The 27,248-nt window shown below is 40.9% G+C and overlaps 1 protein-coding gene across 2 annotated transcripts; it reads right to left on the reverse strand.

The window, feature by feature from the left end:
• Nucleotides 1-1,889: 1,889 nt before the first annotated feature.
• Nucleotides 1,890-16,400, reverse strand: UCHL1 (ubiquitin C-terminal hydrolase L1). 2 transcript variants are annotated; one of them, XM_060188154.1, is made up of 10 exons: nucleotides 16,285-16,400; nucleotides 16,153-16,164; nucleotides 15,552-15,680; nucleotides 12,789-12,939; nucleotides 10,373-10,458; nucleotides 10,241-10,288; nucleotides 9,783-9,800; nucleotides 8,024-8,090; nucleotides 5,764-5,822; nucleotides 1,890-2,323 (listed from the first exon to the last, which is right to left on the reverse strand). In XM_060188154.1, exons 1-10 carry the CDS (start codon nucleotides 16,315-16,317, stop codon nucleotides 2,237-2,239), a joined length of 690 nt encoding a protein of 229 aa, XP_060044137.1. In that variant the 5' UTR covers nucleotides 16,318-16,400; the 3' UTR covers nucleotides 1,890-2,236. The 2 variants fall into 2 exon arrangements, with proteins under 2 accessions (XP_060044137.1, XP_007527061.1); XM_007526999.3 differs by lacking the exon at nucleotides 9,783-9,800.
• Nucleotides 16,401-27,248: the final 10,848 nt, after the last annotated feature.

Consider the following 27,248-nt stretch of genomic DNA (forward strand, 5'->3'; position numbering starts at 1 on the left):
ATCACCTGAATCACGATTTTGTTTTCTACACTAATAGGAGGAACCTGGGTTTTCTTCACTAGTGTATTTAACTCTCCTACACTGTCATATTTAAATCTCAGCTGAAACAAATGCCATTTAATCTTTCATACAAGTTTTAAAATGTGTGTCTTTATCTACAAAGTCAGACTTAACAAATAGCAAACACATCTGTTTGGAAAAACCTACACTGATTGGGGTATGACAAATGGACACAGGAGTTAACTGAAATAGCTCCCAATTAACTCAAGCAACAAAACGTAGTATTGGATTATAACACAGAATGAAATAAATGTGCAGGAGTTTATGCCAATACAAGGATTTGAATAAGGAGGAGACAAAGCTTCCTTGCAAAAGAATCCCAATTAGTAGCATATTTCAACTCTTCACCAATTTCTGAAGCATGGGCTGTGTGTGGTGACTTCTTTCAAAAGGGCTAGTATGGGAACAGAAAAAAAAACACAAAGCAGAACTTGGACTGAGCTGGTGTATTGAACCAAAGTAAAAGACTCTGGTGGTGTGGGAGGGTTCAGGTCCTGGAACATGATGGCAGAGGAGGACCTAGTGGGAGTTGTACTATTGTATTTTACTGGTGACTGTAAACCATTAATCCCCCAATAAAGAAATTAAAGAGAGAAAACACAAAACAGAACTTGGACTGGAGTTGGTGTATTGCATGAAAATAAAAGACTCTGAGGTAGAGGGGAGGGTTTAGGTCCTGGAACATGATTGCAGAGGAGGACCTAGAGGGGATTGAATCGTTATGTGGAAAACTGAGAAATGGGAGGACGGGCAGTGCTACACCTGGTTAAGTGCATAGTATGAAGTGCAAGGACTGGCAAAAGACCCCGGTTGGAGCCCCCAGCTCCCCACCTGCAGGGGGGTTACCTCACAAGTGGTGAAGCAGGTCTACAAATACCTATCTTTCTCTCTCTCTCTTTCCCTCCCCTCTCAATTTCTATATTCTATTCAAAAATAATAATAATGTCGAAGAAATGGCCGCAGGAGCAGTGAATTCATAGTGCAGGTACTGGAGGCAAAAAAAAAAAAAACCTGAGAAATGTTACGCATATACAAACTACTGTATTTTACTATCAACTGTAAACCAATAATCCCCCAATAAGGAAAAACAAACAAAAAAGGCTGGTATGGCAAGAGGGGTGAGAAAAAGAAATTTCAGTGGAGAGACCTGACAACCACTAACCACATCAAGGTGATCCAGGTCACTATCAACATGGTAAGTCACTCCGATGTCAGCGATGTCCCTCTATGTCATGTGATGAATATAGCACTTCACACCTTGTTGGTTTTCCTCCCTCAAACTCCCAACCCTAGTGTAGGAGAAAAATGTTTATACAATTCCAGTAGAAAAGTATCCAATAAAATACTTGACTTTGACTCCTTAAAACAGTCAAGGTCATCAATAGCAGCAAGTCAGAAACTTGTCACAGTCAAAAAGCCCAGCAAGTAAACGTCATGCAACATCCGAAATGTTGAAATGCAATCTTGAATTAGAACAATTACATTTGAGCTATGGACTTTGACAAATAGTAAATTAGTGGATTCATTGTTAACAGATATATGTACTAGTATGTGACATTAATAGGGGAAATGTATAAACATGTGGGATTCCAATGGCTTCCCAACTCTGTTAATCTAAAGTCGTTCTTTTTAAAGGTCTAAAATGAAAAGTTAAAAAAAAATACTAAATACATAGTTAGAAATGTTAATCATTTTAATGTTAATTTTCTTACCTGTGGTGAGTTACTTCTATGAAATACTTGAACATATACAACTACCAAAATAATTTGAGATACATTGGGAGGAAGTAAAAGAAAAAAAACAACTTAGGCTTATTTCTAATCAGCAGAAAAGTTTTATTTCTTTATTAAGGACAAACAAATCACATCCCAGTCCTTAACTGACAAACACAAACCAAAGAAGCCATTTAAAGCATTAGATAGTGAGGTATAAGACATACAGTGGGGAGGGGACCATGGGGGGGATGCTTCACCATCTGAAGCTTACACCAAACTTTGCTGTCAACAGCTGAGCTCTGCTAGGGACTAGGTGAGGCTAAGGGTAAGAGCTTCTATCTGCAGAACGAAGGACAGCTGGATGCTACAAGTACCAGAGCATCACAGAATGCATTGCTAGGGGTTGAGTTGCTTGTTGACGGGATAGGGGTAAAGAGGAGCTAGCTCCCTCGAGTAAGACATTAGGCGGCCTTGCAGAGGGCCACAGCAGAAAAGCGGACTTCTCCTTGCTCACGCTCAGTGAATTCTCTGCACACCTTGGCAGCATCCTGCAAAGGAGAATGCAATTAGTATCCTCAAAACAAAAACTTGAGAGTTTCATAGCAAAGTAGCCCCATGTGTTCAATGTTCACAGTGATCAACTTTAAGTCTCCTGTTAAATTTTTTTAAACACTTCAGTTATTTATTAAAATGAGAATGACACAAAGAGACACCAGTGCACTGGTCAGCTCTGGCTTATGGTGGTGCTGGGGATTGGAGCTGGCACCTTAAAACTTCAGGCATCAAAGTCTTTTGCATATCATGAAGCTAATTTCCTAGCCCTCTTCTGTAAAATTTTGATTCCAGGGCACAAAGCACAAGTAAAAAGTTTGGTGGTGGGAAAACTTGGGTCCCGTGTTACGTATTTTTTACTTTGGATGCTTTGACTTCTTTGCTACCGCACTGAATGCTGTGGTTTTCCCATTTCTTGCCTGGTTCTGATGATAAAGTGACACAGTTAGCAAGCTATTTATTGCCTTTATAAAAAAAACAAAAGTAGATCTTTCATACAGAAGAGAAATTCTCCTAACTCAGAAATTCCCAGTAGTAGTAGGAGAAATTACTTTCTCCCAAGTAAACACTTTATAATATCCCTAAATCCCTGGTATTTCAGGTACAGACAAGTGACAGATTCTTATGTAGAGTGACACATTACTAATTCCAACATTTGGAGTACACAGATTGATAACAAAAATTGATTCCAGTGTTATCCTAGAGTTTCAAAACAGAAAAAAGTCATGGAATATGAGCTCCTAATATCTAGAAATTAACTCAAAAATTATTTTGGCCCTTAAAAACACCAACAACTCTGGAGTATTGTTTTTTTAAAACCACTCTAAAAAAACTAGGGTGAGGGTGGATGAGTGGTAGTGAACCTAGTAGAACAAGCATGTTACCATGTAGAAGGACCCAGGTTCAATCCCTCAATATCCACCTACAAGTGGGGGTGGGGGGAAGCAAGTGCCTCTCCCTCCCCCACTGTCTCTACTCAAAATAACTTTAATATTTATTTATTCCCTTTTTGTTGCCCTTGTTGTTTTATTGTTGTAGTTGTTATTGATGTTGTCATTGTTGGGTAGGACAGAGAGAAATGGAGAAGACAGAGAGGGGGAGAGAAAGATAGACACCTGCAGACCTGCTTTACCACTTGTGAAATGACTCCCCTGCAGGTGGAGAGCTGGGGGCTTGAACCAGGATTCTTATGCCAGTCTTTGCACTTTGAGCCACCTGAGCTTATCCCGCTGCGCTAACACCCAACTCCCTCAAAATAATTTTTTTTTAAAAAAGCATGTACATTGATAACTACATTTCCTCCACTGTCAGAATGTTTAATATCAGGATATCCCAGATCTTCTTTCCACCCAACCCCAACAACTCCCATTTGCTCTGCTGGATGACTCAAGAAGTGCTTCTAAGGAAAGAACATCATCTCATAGACAATGGGCAGTGGCCTAATTCATTCCACTACAGGACACTTAGGTTACACGTTTATGTACATATCCTCACCTATTTAACAAGCAATGTATCATTTAGAAAACCCAAAGTGTCTTTAGTCTTATGGAATCAGTCTTATGAGAAGATCTTTCCCTAAGATGGCTTTCCCACACCTCAAATTCTACTTGTGAAATAATATTAATAGGTAACCTCTATGGAGCATAGTTTGTGGCACTGGTATAGTGTTTGATACTAGACAGCATATACATTTTATCTAAGAAGCTATTAGAAGGACCTGAAATTCTGTCTCTGTTCAAAAGCAAACTCCAACTCCCATGAAAATTCTGTCTCTGTTCTAAAGCAAACTCCAACTCCCATGAAAATTAACCTCATTCTCACATCTCTAGGTCTATTTATCATTTCCTATTTCCACTCTCATACATTCTGTGAATATTCAAGAAAGAACTTTAGGGGGGTTGGGCGGTGGTGCACCAGTTAAACACACATAGTAACGAAGCTCAAGGACCAGTGCAAGGATCCCAGTTTGAGCCTACTGCTCCCATCCACAGAGGGGTTGCTTCACAAGTGATGAAGCAAGTCTGCAGATGTCTATCTTTCTCTCCCGCTGTTTATGTTCCTCCTCTCAATTTCTCTGTCCTATCCAAAAATTTAAAAAAAAAAAAAAAATGGCCACAGGAGCAATGTATTCGTAGTGCTGGCACCAAGCCCCAGCAATAACGCTGGAGGCAAAAAAAAAACTTTAGTGAGTATCAAATATATATGACAGTAGAGTAGAGAATGTGATTTCCCTCCAGTATTGGCATAATTTAGCACCTTGAGATTGTTAGATCTTTGACATTCCAAAGAAAGACATAACAGAATAAACACAGTATTATCCAGTGACTCAGAGGATTCTAGACGGACTGTCCAGATTTGAATCACAGTTCTGCCATGCAAGTCAACTGACCTTGGCATTACTTAAGTCACTGCACCTCAGTTTTCTCACCTTACTCATAATAATTATTCATAGTAGCACCAAAAGAATTTTGCACAAGATACAAGCCACTCAGGAGAACACCTAGGATGGGGATCAGCATGCTGCAGCCTGAGACTCAAATTCAACCTGATGCCTAGTGAATGGAACACAGCTCTCAGCCTAGTGTCTACAGGCTGTTTAGTAGCTCTAACAGTAAAACTGAACACTTTTAACACAGCTGTATGCCACACACAGCCTATAATATTTTCTATCTGATGTGCTTGTTCATTTTTAGATAGAGACAGAAAGGCAGAGAGGCCGTGAGAAGGAGTGACAGAGACCACAGTATGGAAGCTTCCTCAATGCAGTGGGAACTTTGGCTGCGCACATGGCAAAGCTGCACACCAGCCAAGTGAGCTATTTTGCTGTCCCTTTATCGGCTTCTTCCTAGTCCTGCTCCATGCACAGCAAACCCTCAACAGTAATTAGGTGTGAATTACTAATACAGATGAAGTAGACCTTAACAGCATTTCTAACTTCTAGCCACATAAGTGACATTTCCATAATTTTTCTCCTCTCCTCCCGTAACAGTAAACTGAATGGAAAGAACAAACTCCTGAAATTAACTATCTAGCCAGAATCTCAAGTATAGTATCTAGAAGCCTGACCAATCCAACCAACTTAGGGGGATTAGGAAAAGCTCTAGCTTCTGTTACAGGAGTGGTGAGCTACAGTGGGATCTGACAAGAGGACAATGGTCACCTGAATCCCATGAGGAAGTAAAGCAATGGCTTTCAGGCTGATTCTTACCATGAGCTTAAGACAGCACATGACACAGATTAGTCAGGGCTGATCTGAAGGATCTTGCTTAAAACCACTTGCTATCAAGTTCTATAGACAGAAATACTAAGATGATCTACTATTAGCCCAGATCATTGTTGCTGACTGTACTGGAAAGTCTTAGCATTTCAGAATAAAAAGTTTGGGGAAAGATGTATCAGGCTGCTGAGATATATAGGATGATGGATTCTAAATCACCTGCATCAGTGAGTCCTCAGAACTGGAGCCATGGTTCACGGGGAAAGGCATTCGTCCATCTGTAACAGCAGTAACAACAAAAATCCAGGCTTGTCAATTTCCACTACACCTTCTCTAGTATTGTACCTGCTGTACCTACTGAGAAGTTTTAGATTCTCCCCAATACAACTGCCATTTTCACAAAGGGGAGGCTGGTTATGAGGCAACAGGCTGGAAGTGAGACTCATGTGTACAAATAATGCTGGTGGCAGAGGAAACCCTTCAGATTTCCCTTATCCTTCAAAGATGGCTGGTGGGCCCCATGTCTCACCAGTGTTACCCACAAGTAGTTACCTGGCTACAAGTCTCTCTCTATGAACACTGACTCAGACAGCAGATTTTTTTTTAAAGAATAAAGCTTATCTTTATTGTCATTTACTTATAAATTTTAAGTTGAAAGAAAAATCTTATGTTACCACAATAACCAGTTCCATTTCATGTTTCTTTCTTTTTTTAATATTTTATTTATTAATCAATGAGAAAGATATGGGAGAGAAAGAACCAGACATCACTCTGGTACATGTGCTGCCAGGGATTGAACTCAGGACCTCATGCTTGAGAGTCCTGTTCTTTATCCACTGCACCGTCTCCTGGACCACCCAACTTGATGTTTCTTATCATGTATCAGATAACAGCAATTTTCTCACTTGTCCAAATCCTTTTTTAACACAAGGAAGGTCATACTTAGTCATTTAATGTTCTCCAAATATTATTCTTTGTCTGGGAGACACGGTGCAAGGGGTCCAATACTGGTAACACTGTAGAGCAGAGGTGAAAACCTCTGTCTGCCAAGGGCCATTTGAATATTGTAACATCATCTGAGGGAAACTTAAAAAAAAATCAGCATTTAACGTTTCTTTGAGTTTTATTGAATTTCAAGTCCCATCTATGGTTGCCTTAGCAGGGCCAGACCAAGTGACTGGCCTAGTGGGCCAGAGATTCTCCATCCCTGCTGGAGTGGAAGGTGGGAACAAAAAACTCTGACTAAAAGAAATTTTGGTCCATAACCCCAGAGGGGGAGAAATGTTAGGGGAAAATGACCAGAGGGCTCTGAACTCCAATTCCATCAATATCCAGAGAGAAATGGGAAAATAAATAAATAAATAAAGACATTCGGAAGAAGCAATAGGTGTACGTGTGACTTCAAAAAGGAGATGGAGGGAGTCGGGCTGTAGTACAGCGGGCTAAGCGCAGGTGGCGCAAAGCACAAAGACCGGCATAAGGATCCCGGTTCGAACCCCGGCTCCCCACCTGCAGGGGAGTCGCTTCACAGGCGGTGAAGCAGGTCTGCAGGTGTCTATCTTTCTCTCCTCCTCTCTGTCTTCCCCTCCTCTCTCCATTTCTCTCTGTCCTATCCAACAACGACAACAACAATAATAACTACAACAATAAAACAAGGGCAACAAAAGGGAATAAATAAATAAAATAAATATAAAAAAAAAAAAAGAAAAGGAGATGGAGGCCAGGTGGTAATGCACCTGGTTAAGCCCCCACATTACAGTGCGCAAGGACCCAAACTCAAGCCTTTGGTCCCTACCTGCAGGGGGAAAGTTTCACAAGTGGTGAAGCAGTGCTGCAGATATCTATCTGTCTCTCTACATTTCTATCTCCCCTTCCCCTCTCAATTTCTCTCTGTCTCTATTCAATAATAAACAAATAAATATATTTTTAAAAGAAAAGGTAGGAACAGAAAGCAGGACCACAGGAAAAATGGGCAAATATAGATTGTTAAATAATAGTCAGCCCCTATCTGTGACGTTGGGAGAACTACTATAGTTTCCAATGGAAGGAATGGGGACACAGAACTCTGGTGGTGAGAGCGGTATAGAATTATACCCCTTTTATCTCATAATTTTATAAATTATTAAATCACTAATAAAATCAAAAAATAATATCTGGAATGATGGGAGATTTAAATTGGTGTAGTTCTACAGATAATTATCACAGGGAATTTATACTAAAAAATCTGCACTCAGTGAAAAAAAAACCACAACAACTCTGTGTATGCCCTGCTGATGCTACCCTCCACAGTGGCTTGTGACTAAATACTCATTTGGCAGGTAAATTGCCTGAGCGTATGATAAAGTGACCTTATGAGAGGACCTTGTTGCATTGGCATCATAAAAAAAACCCCGACAAATCAAGTGCCATAAAGTGCCATAAAATTGGGAAAAGAATGAATGAGAACTACTAAAGACTTTGAAAATGGAGTGAAACATACCGAGTTCATAGAGGTGGCCATCCACATTGTTGAACAGAATAAAATGAAAGTTCACCTTATCATCTACCTGAGAAGAGCCAAAAAAAAAAGAAAAAGTTGTTTTTTAAAAGATTGTTTTATAGACAGAACTTTATTTTGTAAAAATAAATCATCACACTATTTATTTAAGTGTAATATATGTGATCCAATCTACATATAGTTAACCCTTGAACAACATGAGATTGAAGTGCAAGGGAAACACACCACGTCAACAGCCGTGACACATTTTGCATAGAAAAATATGTCATGGCTTTTCTGAAAACCCAATGTTTTCTCATTTTCATATCAGCATTTTCTTCTAGTTTACTTTTTTGTATAAAGAACCTGAATATTAGTCACAACTATATAACACTTATATCAATCAACTGTTATTGGTGAGGCTATTGTCAATAGTAGACTTATTTGGAGTTAAAGCTTGGAAGAGTTAAAAGGTTTATTTAGGATTTCAACTGCATGAGGATAAATTAGTGCCCCAGCCCCAAAGTTTTTAAAAATCAACTATACACACACACACACATATATGTATATATGTATTTTTAATATTTATTTATTTATTCATTCCCTTTTGTTGCCCTTGTTGTTTTATTGTTTTTTTAATTTATTATTTTTATTTATTGGATAGAGAAAGCCAGAAATCAAGAGGGAAGGGGTTATAGAGAGGAAGAGAGACAGACAGACAACTGCAGCCCTGCTTCACCACTTGCAAAGCTTTCCCCCTGCAGGTGGGGACTGGGGGCTCGAACCTGGGTCCTTGTGCACTGTAATGTGTGCACTTAACCAGGTGTGCCACCACCCGGCCCCCATTGTTTTATTGTAGTTATTATTGTCATTGTTGTTGGATAGGACAGAGAGAAATGGAGAGAGGAGGGAAGACAGAGGGGGAGAGAAAGATAGACACCTGCAGACCTGCTTCACCGCCTGTGAAGCGACCCCCCCTGCAGGAGGGGAGCCGGGGGCTCGAACCGGGATCCTTATGCTGATCCTTGGCTTTGTGCTGTATGCACTTAACTCACTGTGCTACTGCCTGACTCCCTGTAGGTATGTATTTATGTATTTTACTAGAGCTTTATATATAAATATACAAATATATAATATACATTGTATATAAATATATAAATATACATAAATACATATCTGTAGGTATGTATTTATGTATTTTACTAGAGCTTTATATATAAATATACAAATATATAATATAAATTGTATATAAATATATAAATATACATAAATACATATCTGTAGGTATGTATTTATGTATTTTACTAGAGCTTTATTTATGTATTTTACTGTAGGTATGTATTTATGTATTTTGGTCAGCTCTGGCTAATGGTGGTACAAGGGATTGAACCTGGGACTTTGGAGCCTCACGCATGAGATTCTCTTTGCATAATCATTATGCTATCTACCCCCACACAGATATTTTTTAATTACTATAGCTAATACTAATGTATTTCCTATATATATAGTAAGCCTTACTATAAGCTGTTAAGGTAGATCAGCTATCAGAACAACTCTGTGAAGAAGCTAACATTACATGATTTTACTGAGGAGAAAATTAAGATTAGGGACAGGTTCTTCACCAAGAAAATGGCAGAAAGGACCATAGTTATCAAGGTACTATCATGGGCTTAAATCTAATTCAACAGTTGACACAAAGGTTCTGCTCAGATTTAATGGGATATTTAAGTCTTCTGGAAGCCACTAGTTCTTGTTGGCAGACCTCACTCTTCTCAACAGCCTGAGAGAGAGTAAATGAAATGCTCAGTCACTAGGAAAGGGATTACTGTACTAGACTCATTTGAATCTAAACAAAATATTATCAGTTTTAATTTACTCAGGACTATGTCAGCTGCCAATTTGATTTTTTTTTTTTTTTTGGCTTCCAGAGTTATCGCTGTGCCTACAAGAATCCACTGCTCCTGGAGGCTATTTTTTCCCTTTTGTTGCCCTAGTTTTATCGTTGTTGTTGTGATTGTAATTGTTGTCATGAATCTGATTATTCTAAAGACTCATCTATATGAACAGATCTAGCTAAGAGCATTATTCTGGTAGAACTTTCTGCCATTGACTGGTCTGAGAAACAGCATTTGCTATGATACAATGAGGTCCCTGAATATATGTTGGGGGAAACACAGGTGGCAGCTGGGCATCCCGGTTCTGATTGCTACTTGTATTTACCCGACATTGGCCTTCCTGTGCCACAGCATCATGGGCTGCCTGAATGGCCTAAAAAAAAATAATAAATAAATAAATTAGCACTATCACCTCTGGCATTGTCAAAAGACGATGTTCTGGAAGTTTTCTACCTACCTCATTCTTTTCAAAGCATTTTGCCCTGTCTTCAGGGGATAACTTCTCTGTTTCAGAAAGAAACTGTTTCAGGACTGACCCATCCTCTTCAGGAAAAGAAAAGGCAATGTATTAGCACAGATTTTTAAATGATGCAAATGGGTTGGGGTGCAGGTGGTAGCACAACTATTGTAAAACACACACACTGCCATGCATAAGGGTTCACACTCAGTCCCCACTTGTAGGGAGGAAGCTTCACTAGGGGTAGAGCAGTGCTGCAAGTTTCTCCTTCTGTTTCTCTGTCTCTATCATTAAAATCATAAGAATAATATAAATAGCTGCTGGGAATGATGGAGCTAAGCAGGCACCAAGCCCCAGCAATAACTTTGGTGGGAGGAAAAAAACAGAAAACAGTATTAATAATAGCGCACACTTCTTACTGACTTAAGACATCGCACAATGCCTGCTCAGTCATATTTGGTGACCTGGTCTTTAAAGATGGTCTCCAAAGATGTGAGTGAGTTACTTCTTCCTCCCCAGCCTTCCCCCCCCCCCAGCTACTCCCCACTCACTGTTTTCAAGACAGTGAACTCAGCTCTTTCTTGCCTCTGCTTCCTATTTCCTTACACCTCGCATCTCACACTCAATTCTCTTAGTATCACTGTTACAGTACTTACCCATTTACAACATGAACTTGTGAGTTTTCCCTGCCATAAAGGCCGGAACCATCTTATTTCTGTGTGTACCATACTTAGAAATATATAACTGATGTTTACTGAGCACATGACACAATGACAACATTCTGACCTGTAACAGTTCTCAAACCAAGACTTCTATCTCAGAGTGGAAACTTCAAACTTAGTGATACAGACATGCACAAAGACTTAAAGATGCTATGATCCAGGAGGTGGTGCAGTGGATAAAGTATTGGGCTCTCATGTATGAGGTCCAAAGTTCAATCCCCGGCAGCACATGTACCAGAGTGATGTCTGGTTCTTTCTCTATCTCCTCCTATCTTTCTCATCAATTAATAAATAAAATCTTAAAAAAAAAAAAAGACTTAAAGATGTTAAACAGAAATGTAAGGTACCTACTAGTCCGGCCTAGAAACAACGGATGAGCTGACAGCTGGCTGGTGTAAGTGTTTCATCACTGCTCAGCGTGGGTCAATCTAGAAATGATGACTACACAGCCAGTGCCAAAAGCAGATTTCAAAAGGTCTTTTTTAAAAATTATCTTTATTTATAGGATAGAGACAGCCAGAAATTGAGAGGGGAGGGGAGAAAGAAAGGAAGAGAGACAGAGAGACACCTGCAGCCCTGCTTTATCACTCATGGTGCATTCCCCCTGCAGGTGGGGACCAGAGGCTCAAACCTGGGCCCTTGCGCACTGTAGCATATGCATTTAACCAGGTGCACCACCTGACTCCCAATTTCAAAAGGTCTTTATTTGAACTTTCAGCTCTAAACTTCAAAAGCAGCTTGCTGAACTACCTCTGAGAGCACTGTTCAGCTCTGGCTTATGGTGGCACAGGAGATTGAACCTGGACCTTTGGTGCCTCAAGCACTAAATCCTTTTGCATAACCATTACATTATCTCCCTTGCCCTGAGGGTTAAATTTTAAAGGGTCAGCAAGGGTTAGCTTCTTAAAGAAAAATGAAGTTGGCAACAATCTTCCCCCTCCTCCCAGCATAAATAGGACTTTTACTGCTGTATTCAAAGTGGCTTTGGTTGCTGGTCTTAGATTCTGCTACTTCTGCCTTAGAGTCTGCTGATAACCCAAACAAACTGTACTCTCTTTATACAAGAAAGTAAGTTACCTGCTAAGCTTGTTGCTATGAGTTACTATGGGGAAATTGATTAACTGGATAAAAGGGCAAGCACCATTGTGCTTGGGGCCCAGTTTTTTGTGGACATGAGTCTGGCTAGGTCTGCTAGTATAATAAATATTGCATTTCCTACATTAAAGCCTCAGTGTGTCTTGTCTCTCTCTGCCTGATAATCCAATAACACTTCAGGACCCCCAAAACAGGTTCTAACTGTTGATGTTCTAGGCCTTAACATCATCTCTAATTCTTCAGTGTTGCTGAGAACTGAAAAGGAGAACATGAGACTCATTCAGTCAACAGCCCTCAAGCACTCTTTTTGCTTCCCCTTTACGCTGTCTGAAAATAGAAAAGCATCTGCAGAGATAGAACAAAGCCAGCTATCGATCCCTCACTCATCCTTTCCAGATGGAAAAAGTCAAGCTCTGTTCCTTAGAAAAAGAGTTCCTCTTCCTTCAAAGATACAGTAAGATTCATCCACAGATTACACATCTGGATATGTAAGCTTCCCAGATTTTTTTTAAGGCAATGACTTTGCTAAACCAGTCCTTGGAGATTTGGGAATTTAGAGTGATGATTAAAGTTCAACCACCCAAAACCCCAACACTTGCCAAACTCCAGCTTGTCTTGATTATTGGCCACTGCATGTATCAGTCCGATGGTTCCACAGGAGTTACCAATGGTCTGCTTCATAAAGTAGACTTTAGGACTGACTTCTTGTCCCTTCAGTTCTTCAATCTGTTTTTTCCTGAAGTTCTCATGCTGTGAAGTTTAAAAAAAAAAAAAAAAGGCATTTTTCTATCTCAAAATGGAAAATCTAAAGAACAGATGGCAGCACAGCGAGTTCTGCCACCTAAATTAAAACATAAGTGGGACGTGTGACCAAGAGTCTTAGTTCGGGACTTGACTGACCAGCACCTAGATAATGGCCTATCTGCCTTCCTCCTGCACCCACATCAGCCTGTGGGGTTTGGAGAGGTTCCAAGGCTCCACCCTGATGCTGCAGTGCAGTAGTGGCCTTGGACGTCACCCAAAGTTTTGTCTAGACACCTTTCAGCTTGAAAGCAATGGCATCATGAAGTCAGAAAAAAAATAATAAATTTGCTATTTTCTTCTTGAAACATCAACACTGTGTGACTGTTCATATAAGTGCCCCAGCCAATTGTCTGCCAATTCAGCACCCAACAAGAACACCAGCCAGTTTCTATTTAATTCACTGTTCTTTAAAATTCTACTTCTCTTCTGTCCAAGCACACTTCTCTTCAAAAACAAAACTTAATTATTGAAAGGTGAAATTTTACAAAAGTTAATCTCTTTCTCTCACACACCCCCCCCCACCCCTTAGTAAGACAACCAATCTACAGAGTAGGACTGTGATATCAGAGACTTTTCATCTCACAAGAGGGAAATGTAGTATGTTTGTCTTTGCCAGTTATATCGTTTAATTTGAGAACAGATCTGCAATTGGGGGTGGGGAAGAACTAGATAAAGGACTAGTAAATGAAAGGAATGAGAAATTCCTTATATTCCAAGTATTCCTCAGTGAACCTGTAAGTACTTTATGTAGTAATTTAGTGGGGTTGTTTGAACCCTTTACTAAGAGGTTTTGAATAGCCTAAATGGGTGGCTTCCCTGTTAAAAACAGGGCACTAACACTAAATTCTTGATAACCTATATAACATCAAAGACACAAAACAAGAAGCCTATTCCCAATTCACGTATCCTTATATTCCTCTGCATGGAATGAAGTTTACACCTGGCCTGTGGCCCCATCAGGAGATTAAGAGTTCATGTCCCACACGATCAACATAAACTCCAACTAGTAGGAAGTTCTAGTACCATATCTATTGGATAACCTGAGTTATTGATATAAAAGTTAAAAAAAAACTCACCTAAGTTTAATTTTTTTTAGATAACATCATCACCTAGGGTTGTTCTCTTGCTTACAGACATTTCTTGAAATATTTCATTTTAAAGAAATTTTAAAATTACTGTGTTAGAATGTTCAGGATTTAACAGTATTCTCTTGGGTACATTAGATGTTTTCTAAACTAACATTTGTTTCTTTGGAAGTCACTCTATAAAGCTTAGTCAAATGTCTGTGTCACTGAATCTAAAAGACAGAACGGGAGCTATAAAACAAGGTACTGAGCTAGCTATTTCAAATACGAACATTCAAACTAGAATGTTCTCAACCAGAGTTGATTAATCCAGCAGAAAGACACCACTGGGCTTTTGAAAGACAAACACCACAGCCTCCCAAAGTCCTTGTCTTTGAACTCAAAATATCTGAGTCATCATGGTTCCTCTCAAGAAAAAGGTTGGAGAGATTCCAGGGAGAGAAGAGACTGATTGCATTTGAGTTGGCCGATAGGGAATCCAAAATTGACTTGCAATTACTTGGGAACTCCATTTTTACCTAAGGTGATTAAAAAACAAAACAAACAAAAACAGTTGCAGCATGGTTCTTCAGTTAAGCTCACTCTTTTTTTTATAATGATGCCCTAAATGCTAATACCCTGAGTTTTGCTAAAGCTCCCAGATCACATGCTAAGAGCAACAGAGATAGAGAACGTCCTGCTAATGGGTGGGATTCCATATATTCAAGACAACAGTTACCCAACCACCTTGTATCTAATGCTCAGTCTTCAAGGAGCACATGTCCATCCATGCACATGGGTAGGAGGAAGGCCATGAGGTATTCCCAAGACTGCTCTAAGGCCCCATTCAGCCACGAGGTAGAGAGAAAAGATGATAAACAGTAGAAAGAGGTTCATACACAAAATAAAAGGTGTTTTTTTTTAAAAGTCATTCCAAAAGACAAAAACCAGAGTATCCTTTGTATGTTTCAGGGAGTGAAAGGTAGACTCTCTAGTTCCCAGAAAACCCAGGCAGTGGTGGTGGTGGAACTAAAAAAAAAAAAAAAACTATTGTTTTCTTTTAAGTTAGCATGCTAAACCCCTTCCATTTCACAAGGTGGGAATATGAGACCTGAATAATATATGGACAGGTCTGTCCTTCAAAGGGAACAACTCCTAGGCATGGAAGGCTCAGAAAACAAACTCATGAGTAAATCATTTCTCTGGACGAATGGAGATGCCGCTTTGTTTCCCAATGTAAGACACTTCTGGAGGGATAAGCAATGAGGCGATAAGTGCTATTATAACATAGAACTCACGAGTAGGTACCACAAAAATAGCTGTTCTTCCCTGCCTGGGAGGCACGCCCTGTATCCCCCAGGGGATGGGGTAGTTTTGCCAGATCTGGGCACCCAGGCCAGAGAGAAATCAGGAGAGGAGAAATCAGGAGTCTACAGTTCTCTCCATGCCTCCTTCGAGTCTGAGGCCTGTGCACCCAGGGGCCCCAAAATCTACCTGGGCTGTGAGGGGAAACAGCAGCAGCAGTGCGCAGGCGGGCGCCGGCACTGAACCCAGCGACTCATCCTCCAGGCCCAACACGTCCACGAAGCGCCACTGGCCGGCGACCCCCAGCCGGGCCAGCACCTGCGGAGAGGAGACAAGGCGGACAGGTGCGCAGCGACAGGGACCTGCTGGAGGGCGGCGCCGGCTCGCTGGAGAAGGGGGGGACCTGCACCCCCACCCAGGGCTGGAAGAAGCCCCGCCCCGCCCCCACCCAGGCCTGGAAGAAGCCCCGCCCCGCCCCCACCCGAGAGCGCAATGACACAGCACAAAGCGCGGCCCACACGTGGCACCAGCGCTCGAGTCCGCACCACGCCCTCCGGAGCTCCAGCCCGCTATCGCCGGCTCCACCCCAGCCCTCCTGGGGTTTGCTGTCACCTCCCCGCGCCCAGATGGCCCCGGGGCAAAGTGGGGCAGCCCAGACCGCGCCCCAGCTCAGCCGCATCTGGCTGACACAGCACGCCGCTCGGTCCCGCGAAACAGCTGGAGCGGATGGGTGCCTCCACCTTGGCGCTCCCAGGGGAAGGGGACTGAGGTGATGCGGCTCGACACTCACTTTGTTCAGCATCTGAAAGGCAAATGCAAAAGATGAAAGAACATAAAAATAATGCCAGGGGGGCGAGGCAGCTTCCTGGTGAGAGCTGGTCAGATCCCGCGAACCTCAGGCAGCCGTGCACCTGGCGCTCACCTCGGGGTTGATCTCCATCGGCTTGAGCTGCATCTTCGCAAGCCAGAGAACAGCCACCACCTAGGAAAGAGGAAAAACAGCGAGTGGAGCCGCCCAGATTGCAGCTATAAAGCGCCGGCCTGACGCACTGTGGGTGCCTGCGCAGGGGGAGCAGGGGCAAAACCAAGCGTGTGTAGCAGCCAAATGGGCATGAACCCCCCTCTTGCGCAGCGCAGAGTGGTACGGCCGAGCCCCCAAACCTTGCAGTCTCACTTTGCCGGTGAGCTTATCTGGTGATTGTAGAAATGGGGTTTTGTTGATGAATGTTCCTTGAGGGTGTGGAGCAACCTTTTTGACAGAATCTTTCATTTTATCGGTGAAGTTTCTAGTTTTATCGGTGATGTTTCCTTCATCCCAATTGCCCATAATTCTCAGGGCCTTTGAAATATGGGTGGGGGACACACCAAATTCAACAGGTACATATTTAATATGAGTATAAATATGTCTCCCAAATCTAGCAGCAGTTTGCATAAGACCTTCCTTGGACAATTCATCCTCCATGTTAAGTCAAACCTAGTATCGAGGTCCTTTTTTCATTGACTGCTTAGAATGAAACATCAACTAGAATATAGCCGATGTTGCATTAGTAATGCTGATGTAATGTGACTCCCGAAGAAGGCTGGTCATGGAGAAGCAATGGAAACCCAGGCGATGGGTCAGTAATAGAGACTTAAGGAAATAAATACAGGGAAGACAAACACAGGTGTGTTTTTCAAATGAGAAGCTGAAAAGGGAATACTATATATTTTTTCAAAGAATGAGTCTTTTAAAAATAAATTTTTCTTGTTCACACTAGAATACTCCCAGTGAAGGAGAAAGGGAATGACAACTAAAGAAATCACTGTTCTCTACTACTCTCAGGTGGGATTTGTTTTTCCTACCAGCAAATTCAAAACAGAGAAAAAAGCTTCTACAGAAGGGTGAATAAAAAGGGACAGACCCTGCATGCACAATAGTGTCAGGAAAGCTAAACCTAAGAATTAAACAGAGCTTGCTAAGTACTAGGGAAGCAAAATAAGGGTTTTTTGTTGTTGTTGTTGTTGTTTTTAGTATATGCTCAGATCACAATAATGAGGGTAAAAGAAAAGACCTATTGACTATGGAATCCAAAGTTAATAGATGATGGAGAAAAGGGAGAGATTCTGCATCTGACGGATTATTAAATCTCAGGTAGATGAGCTCTTTTGCATGTCATTTTATTTAACCCTTAGAGACTCCAGTGAGGAAACTTTAAAGATCAGAATCCAAGAGTTAAAGAGGTTCATTTGTTAACAATCACAAGGGAGATTAAAATAGAGAAGAAAGCCCTGCTAAACTAGACTTCCCTCTTGGGGCTCTGATTAGTAGTAAGAGTGGTGTGGAAGGCAGCAGAGAACAAGAGTGCCTTTGCTGGTATAACAAGTGAGAAGACTTCCTGAAGGAAGTGGATAAGACTAGTTGAAGCTACTAGGTGGTGTTAATGGTGAAAATAAAGAGCAGTAGCTGTGGGTAGAGCACTTATTTTGCTTGTATGAAGCCCTGGGTTTAGTCTTGGGACTATGTGGGACCAAGAGATGCTCTCACATCTGTTTCTCATAAAATACGCTTTCTTATAAAGATAGCAAAAAATAGTCATTAAAAATATAATGAGAAATTTGCTACAATAAACCCTGCCTTACAAGAACTACTGAACCGAGTTCCACAAGAAAGGAGGAAGCAAAGAAATATACATACCAAACACCAACTTGCAGATGCTACCATGATGTCAACCTGACTCTCCCAAACAGACAACCTTACCAACGTACCCTGGATCCTCACCTTTCCAGAGCCCTGCCCCAGTAGGGAAAGATAGGGACAGGCTGGGAGTATGGATCAACCTGTCAGTGCCCATGTCCATTGGAGAAGCAGTTACAGAAACCAGGCCTTCCACCTTCTGCACCCCATAATGACCCTGGGCCCAGGCTCCCAGAGAGATAAAGAATAGAAAAGTTTCCAATGGAGGGGATGAAATATAGAACTCTAGTAGGGGGAGATGTGTGGAATTTCACCCTTCTTATTCTATGATTTTGTTGATATTTTCTATTTTACAAATAATTTTTTTAATATAATGAGAAAAAAATTAAGAAGTCTATGTTAAAATAAGTTCAGAACATTTACTGAAATATATATGATATACCCTATTGTGTGTCAAGAAGCATCAGGGCTATGACTGAAACTACCAGCTTATGAGGTAATGCCAGACTAAGCATGAACAATCCTTGCCCTGATCTTTAAAAAGGGAAACCAGACTGGGGAGATAGTACAGCCTTTTATGTAATAGGCTTTCATGCCTGAGGCTAGGGGGGGTCCCAGGTTCATTCCCTGGCACCACCACAAACCAGAGCTGAGAAGTGCTCTGGTCAAGAGTACATAAATCAGGGGCCAAGCAGTAGTGCACCTGATTAAGCACTCACAGTAAACAAGTACCTGGGTTCAAGCCCCTGGTCCCCACCTGCAAGGGGAAAGCTTCATGAATGGTGAAGCAGGGCTGCAGGTGTCTCTCTCTGTTTCTTTCCCTCTCTACCTCCTTCTCCCATCTGAATTTCTCTCTATCTCTACCCAATGATAAACAAAAATATAGTTTAAATATATATATAAGTTAATAAAAGGGAAGCTGAAACTGGATCAGGAGGTTTGATATCAGTCATTAATGAAATTCTAGAACTCATAATTCATGAACTCTTAAAAAATAAAATGGGAGCTGGGCGGTAGCACAGCAGGTTAAGAGCACATGGTGCAAAGCGCAAGGACCAGATTAATTATCCCAGCTGGAGCCCCCAGCTCCCCACCTGCAGGGGGGCCGCTTCGAAATCGGTGAAGCAGGTCTGCAGGTAACTCTCTCCTCCTGTCTTCCTTCCCCTCCTCTCTCATTTTCTCTCTGTCCTATCCAACAACAATAACAGCTATGACAACAATACAACTACAGCAAGGGCAACAAAATGGGAAAAATAGCCTCCAGGATTCATAGTGCCCCAGTGATAAATCTGGAGGCAAAAAATAAAATAAAAATAAGGAAAAAATGAGTGCTGTCCAGGAGGTAATGCAGTGGATAAAATATTAGATTCTAAAGCATGAGGTCCCAAGTTCAATCCCTGGCAGAGAATAAACCAGAGTGATCCTATGGTTCTCCTTCTCTGTGCTCCTTTCATATCTCTCATAAATAAATAAATAAATAAATAAAATATTTTTCCCTTTTGTTGCAGTTATTATTGTTGTTATTGATGCCGTTGTTGTTGGATAGGACAGAGAGAAATCAAGAGAGGAGGGAAAGACAGAAGGGAGGGAAAGATAGACACCTGCTGTCCTGCTTCACCCCTTGCGAAGCAACGCCCCTGCAGGTGGGGAGCCAGGGGCTCGAACTGGGATTCATTACACTGGTCCTTGCGCAGAATGCCATATGCACTTAACCCACTGCGCTGCCACCTGACCCCAATAAAATCTTTTTAAAAGTAAAATGATTGCATTAAGAACAAATCATGCCAGCTAGCACTTATTTCCTTTTTGAGGGTTACTAGCTAAATGGAGAAATAGAACAATTATTAGGAGCCAGCAGATGGCTCACTTGATAATGCATACACATTACCACCTCTGAGGACCTGGGTTTGAGCCCTGGACCCCCACATGAGAGAAGCTTCACAAGTGCTGGAGTTGAATTATATCATCTGTCATCCCCAGTCTAGAGAAAAGAAAAATAAATGGCCACTAGAAGCAGTAGAGTCATGAATGCACTGAGTCGCAGCAATAATCCTGGCAGCAATAATTAATAAAAATGATAATCATAATTCAGTAGTGGTACAGATTCTCTCCACTTGGGTAACTGAGTGGGTCTGAGATTGCTATTATCATTGTATGAAATATTTTTTAGTGACTCTAGACTTAAAAAATAGCCTACCTAGTCATACCAAATGAAGACACTCTAATTTTGGATAGAGAGGGGAACTTGTATGGAATCTACATGCCAATTACAATAGTGTAGTTAATTTTTTATTGAGGGATTAATACAGTAAATATAGTTGTTGATAAATGTGTAAAATTTCTCAATTTTTTGCAAGACACTTTTAGCCCCAGCCTAGGTTCTCCATCATGAACCAGGACCTGAAAGCTTCCTCTACCCCCAAGTCCTTTACTTTGTTGCAATACACCAATTGTAGTTAATTTTTATATTCACTTCTTTTCTTGTTTCTGTGGTTACAAAAGTAATAATATTTTGTTGAAATGTCAAATGAAAAATCCACCACATTTTGCTATAACCATTTAGAATTAATAGACAAAGATCATAAGGAAACACTTAAAAAAAATTTTCAGAAAGAGACAGAGAGAGAGAGAGAGACCACAGCTCAAAAGCTTCCTTCAATACAGCAGCAGCCAGCTTCAAACCTGGGTTGTGCATATGACAGAGTAGTACACTGTCAAGTAAGTTATTTTGCTGGCCTGAAACTCTTTTTAAAAACTCAATTAAACATGTAGGGTACACAAAGCGCAAGGACCGGCGTAAGGATCCCGGTTCGAGCCCCCGGCTCTCCACCTGCAGGGGAGTCACTTCGCAGGCGGTGAAGCAGGTCTGCAGGTGTCTGTCCTTCTCTCCCCCTCTCTGTCTTCCCCTCCTGTCTCCATTTCTATCTGTCCTATCCAACAACAATAACATCAATAATAACTACAACAACAAAAAACTAGGGCGGCAAAAAGGAATAAATAAATATTTTTTAAAATCCTTTAAAAAAAAACATGTAGGGTAAACATAGGGAAGTCGTGGCTTTGTAAGTAGTATAGCTTTTTTCCCCTATGGAGTTTTAAATGGAACTTGTCATCACAAGTTTCCATTGTTTAGCTACTGTGTTGAAAGTGCTAGAGGTTTCTCCAGACACAGGTGAGACAATCGACAATGAAGTTCATCAAATGCTGACCTTTTACACTATCAAAAGACACGTAAAAAGATTTTCTGGTTGATTCCTTTCCATGTTAGACTCAAATATAAGAATTTTAATAGTGTTCAAAATAAATAAGCAAAAGAATTCTCCAACTTGGCAAAATAAATATTTGAAGTAGTGATGATTGGCTAGTCAAAGAGAAATGAGCTTATGGAAATACCAGACTCCTCTATTTTTTGTTTGCAAACTCTACTGCCTGAAACAAGGTGTGTATCTGAGCTCTGTAGTGGACACTTCAGGCCATTTCACTCAAACATCTTCCCAGTGTGACTTCTTATAGTTCAAAGGTTGGTAAGCTAATAGCTACATTTACCAGACTCCCTTGCAGCTAAAGTTCCTGGCATCAATTCATGTCCAGCATTTCATATAGTTATATGGGATTTGAAAAGTAGACATGAAATAAAGGCCAACTTTCTGTAATTTTGGATATAAGGCTTTTCTAAAACAACACACTACTCACTGTCTGTTCAACAGTTTCTGGATGTTTAAAGGGAATTACTGAACAGCATGAGCCTGGACTCAGTATACAATGCCCACATATAGATTTTGTGGATTTGGGAAAGCAAGTATGTTAGTAATAGATACAGATGCCTGGACTGTAACTATGCTATCATGCTCCTGAATCCAATAGTGCCAACAGTCAACTAAGAGATTCAGGCATATTTGACAAGTCAGCTCTTCAGTGCTACAGGTGTCAATCCTGACAGTTCAGCCCTATGTCTGCACCTCTGGAACATCCAACAGGCTTATAATTACCTAATTCCTATATTAAATTCACTTTTGTGTGACATAACTGAAGTAGTTTGGGGCTCCTATAATGAATGGTACACTAGATGTAGTCTTAGTTACTATTGGCATATGCAGTGATTTTAGGTGAATCAAAAACAAGTAATAGTTATTTGTTTATTAAAACATTAGCATACAGGAAGAGTCTGTCTTATGTGTGTGTTATTAGAACATAAACTTTTTAATTTCACAGATGTGAAATCATCAGTCTAACATAGATTAAGCCAATAATGCTATAGATCTATGAGGATATTTCCAAAATCATAGAAACCATTCATGATTCTCAAATACAAGGAAACTCTGATCTGATAAGAAAAGGCTTGCAGTAGTGAAGGGGCAGAGTATACTATGTATTTATGAAGGGAGATGCTCAAGTACTGAAGTAATGCTCTCCAGATATTTTGAGGAATGGATAATTCTGTCTGGAGTCAGATATTATCCAAGGAGGGGAGCAAGAACTATAATACTAGCTTTTTTGGTTTAACAAAGGATGTGTGTATGTTACACCCATTGACTCCTCATATCAACTCTCTAGTATTTTATTTCTATCTTGATTCTGCAGGTCAGCAAATGTTGGGATATTGTACAGATGTGGTTGGGTTAGGCAGGACCCACAAACCACCATATTTCCATGTGAGTGTTATTATTTACATATCAATCTCCTGCCTTGTTTTAAAAATGACTCCTCCACCACCACATTACCCCCTCAGGGTATCGCCCATTCCCACGAGCTAAAAAACTATAGCAACCGTTGCTACAGAAGCTTTCTACCTTCCCAGAGTGCCTTGTTTTCTCCACCCCCTTTCCTAGCCAATTCCATCCTGACTTGCCACTTCCGGAATTCTCCTATAAAAGTCACTCCTGTTTCTGCTCTCTCTCTTTCTCTTCCGTTTCCTGACCTAGAGAAGGGCTGGCATGAATAGAGGGAGACGGCCATTTTGCTAGCTCCACGTGGCCTAAACCCGCTATGCTCACACCCAACTCTGGAGTGTCCGAATGAATAAAATTTGCGTTCCAGCTCCACCATGAGTTCCTGGTCTCTTCTCTCTCCCGCGACGCAACCTGACAAGCAAACTGAGGCCTCAGAGAAGTTGTTTAATTTGCTAATAGTCATAGAGCTACAACATACCCAAGTGAGTGTTTGTGCCCAACTTCAGCTGATTTCAAAGCTTATATATGTTCAAGTCTCCTGCCTGCTTCTGTTTAGGCCCAGCCCTACAGACTTAATCATTACACAAGAATAAGGATTAAGCTCAGTCACAAAGAAGAAAGAATAAAAACGGTTTTTGCAAATACCAGGGCCAGAGAAGGTCACTCAAATCTCTAATAAGCATAAGTCACTTTGAAGTTTTAAGAGTCTAATCTGAATTTATTATTAGCATGACATTAATTATTGACAGAGTACTTCTTCAGTTTTTTTTTTTTACTTACTTGGAAATTCCTCTGTCAGTGTTCCCTTGAAATAAGGTTCTGACACCCACACATTTTAAAGTTAAAAATAACACAATGGGTGGTTAGGTGGTAGTGCAGTGGGTTAAGCGCATATGGCGCAAAGCACAAGGACCTATGTAAGGATCCTGGTTAGAGCCCATGGCTCCCTGCCTGCAGTGGGAGGGGGGGGGGAGGGTCACTTCTATGGTGGTGAAGCAGGTCTGCAGGTATTTGTCTTTCTCTCCCCCTCTCTGTCTCCCCTCCTCACTCAATTTCTCTCTCTTCTATTCAGTGACAACAATAATAATAACAAGGGTAATAACAAGGGCAATAAAATGGGAAAAATGGCCTCCAGGAGCAGTGGATTCGTAGTGCAGGCCCGAACCCCAGTAATAACCTTGGAGGCAAAAATAAATAAATAAAACACATGAAAATGATATGTAATGCACAGAAATTACCTCACTTAGTTCCCATGGTCAAGTTACCTTCTGTTTTTAAAGACACTTCAATAACAATGTGATTAGATGAATATTTGAAGGGGAAAGATAAATGTGGAAAAAGTGAATGTACATTCTCATTGAATTGTATCTTGTTTTGTAGAGTTTCATTCAACATTCGGGTTGTGATTCTATCATGTACAACTCAACTTGGTGCCACGTCCCTATCAAACCAGAAACGAAGGGTCTGACAAAGTCGACACCCGGGAACCACATCTTCAAGGAAGAGTAATTCTGGGAACAGGACATGGCATGCCGATCAAATTTAGATTACAATTCATTATTCTTATGATCACAATGAGTCTTATGTTTGGCAGGAACAGGTGGGGATAAGCTCCCTTGGTCTATAGATTAATAACAAATGACCAGGATACTCAGTCACTAATTCCCAGAGGCCCAGCCCGGGATACAGTCCCTGATGACTCACATTTTCAAGAAATAGAAACTGAAGAAAAACCCAGAGTTCAGACCTAAGCCCACTGACCACCCTTTGCACTATACCGGTGCCTACATGCAGGGTGACAGAAAAGTTAGTATTAATGACACTCATGTATCCTGATATAGTTTGCCCTTTTTAGAAAGATTAGCAAGAAGCAGACCTCTTTGGTGTTTGCTTCCTCTCAGAACATATATACCCAATTGACACATTTGTGGCGCACCAGGTACAGAGACTGCAGTAGATCTAGAGTCCCTAATGTAGATAAATTAAAATTAGCAAATATATTAAAAAGTAATGAGCCAAAAGAGGTATCAGGAATAGAAGACATACATACACTTTTAAGAAAATTTCTCAATCAGACATATGTTGCCCCCCTTAGAAGCCAAAGCCTTAGCTTACGCTGCCCCCCCATGATTAAGGAGGGAGTTAGATTTTCACACTAGAGAGAAAGTTAAATTTTTACAGAGAGCTCCTACTCATGAATGCATTGCAGGTTGCTCCCGCAGGGCTTGACACTCCCTTGAAATAACCACAATTATCAGAAATGCTTTACTTTCTGTTCCAGATTCCTGCTTTCAAAATATCATGTAAATGCTAAAAAAAAAAAAAGTATATAAATGCTTGCCTGTCTAATAAACATTGAGTTCAGATTCACCCTCCAATAGAGTGTGGTGTCTATCTGTTCTCCCTCGCGCTGACTCCTGACCCACCTGGGGCTCTCTTCAGCAGACCCTGACAACTCCTGCTGCTCCCCCACTTGAGCGGTCCGTAGCAACTTGGCTAACCTGAAGTGGGAATGGGGTTTATCAGATGACAGGTGCATCAAAAGTACTCGATGATTGTAAGCCATGTTTTTCTTTTCAAAAATGTTTAAATATTTACACACTAAATGTAAGCAGATTAAAACACGAATGTTTTATCTAAATACTTCACATCTAGATTATGTGCTGTGTTTTTAATATGGTACCTGGTGAGCATACCTGGTGAAGATACCACTGAGCCACTGCTGATCCAACTTTTGTTGTACATTATCTTTTTGTTGAGAGAGAAAAGGAATAAAGAAGAGAAAGATGGAGAGAGATCAAAGTACCCTTACTCTATCCATGGAATTTCATGGTGTTGCTGTTAGTGTTCCCATGCACTGTTGGAGTTCAGACATAGGACTTCATACTCAGATACTAGATACGTGCTCTTTTAAGAGATATGCCTGAAGTAGAAGGATGTATGGGAAAAATAAAGTAAAAGTTAACAATTTTCCAGGAAAAATGTTGACCAAAGACACCTGGTAACTCACTTCTCTTTCACTTCAGTTGGCTAAGTTCTTGATATCTAAGATATTGAAAAAGAAAGGAATTGAGTGTAATAATTAGCAAATTTAATCTTATCTGCCTCTGACATTCTTTAAAGACTTTTGTATTTGTTTATTTTAAGAGAGAGAGAGAAAGTGAGAAAGGAGAGATACCAGAGTGCTACTGTGTCATAGATTAAACCCGGGGCCCCACCTGATACACTTGCTGTCTCTAATAAATTTTAAATGTGCATTCTTCTCAAGTGTTCATGGAACATTTTCCAAGCATTGATTAAGTGCTTACCCATAAAGCATGACTCAACAAATTTTACAGAATTAGACTATGTTGTCTCTTTTTAAAGTTATTTATTTATTATTGAATAAAGACAGAAATTGAGAAGGGAAGGGGGATGGAAAGAGACAGATAAACACCTGCAGCCCTGCTTCACCACTTATGAAGCTTTTCCTGTGCAGGTGGGGACCAGGGGATTGAACCAGGGTCCTTATGTACTGTAATGTGTGCACTTAACCAGGTGTGCCACTGTCTGGTCCCCAGATCACATTATCTCAATAAAATGTAATTAATTTAAATACCAATATTAAAATGACAAATTAGACCTATAAAATCACATTGGAAATTAAAATGTATACTCCTTAGTAAATCATGGATCAAAGTAGGATTAAAGTTAAAATTTGGAAGTATTTAGAACAAAGCAATAATAAAGCTTTAAATGCCAGAATGCATGAGTTGTATTACTATCTTCTCTTTATCTCCATGTTGATGACTGATACCAAATTGTCCAAAACTGAGTTCTCATCTTTTGCAAAGTGGTCCTTTTCATACTCATCTCATAACAAAAATTGCTCACTTCATAAAACTTCAAATTGTTTAGGTCAAAACCTGAGTCCTCTTTCTCTCATGACCCCAATTCATTCTATCAGCAAACTGGTAGATGTTTTTTTTTTTTTTTTCCCTCCAGGGTTATCACTGGGGCTTAGTACCAGCACAACAAATCCATTGCCCCTGGCTGATATCTTTTCCCTTTCTTTCCTCCCTCTATCCCTCCCTCCTTCCCTAACCTTCCCTTCCCTTCCCTTCCCTTCCCTTCCCTTCCCTTCCCTTCCCTAACCTTCCCTTCCCTTCCCTTCCCTTCCCTTCCCTTCCCTTCCCTTCCCTTCCCTTCCCTTCCCTTCCCTTCCCTTCCCTTCCCTAACCTTCCCTTCCCTTCCCTAACCTAACCTAACCTTCCCTTCCCTTCCCTTCCCTTCCCTTCCCTTCCCTTCCCTTCCCTAACCTTCCCTTCCCTTTCCTCCCCTCCCCTCCCCTCCCCTTCCCTTCCCTTCCCTTCCCTTCCCTAACCTTCCCTTCCCTTTCCTCCCCTTCCCTTCCCTTCCCTTCCCTCCCCTTCCCTTCCCTTCCCTTCCCTAACCTTCCCTTCCCTTCCCTTCCCTAACCTTCCCTTCCCTTCCCTCCCCTCCCCTTCCCTTCCCTTCCCTTCCCTTCCCTTCCCTTCCCTTCCCTAACCTTCCCTTCCCTT

Source organism: Erinaceus europaeus, chromosome 3 (genome assembly GCF_950295315.1).
Source record: "Erinaceus europaeus chromosome 3, mEriEur2.1, whole genome shotgun sequence".
Taxonomy (NCBI): Eukaryota; Metazoa; Chordata; class Mammalia; order Eulipotyphla; family Erinaceidae; genus Erinaceus; species Erinaceus europaeus.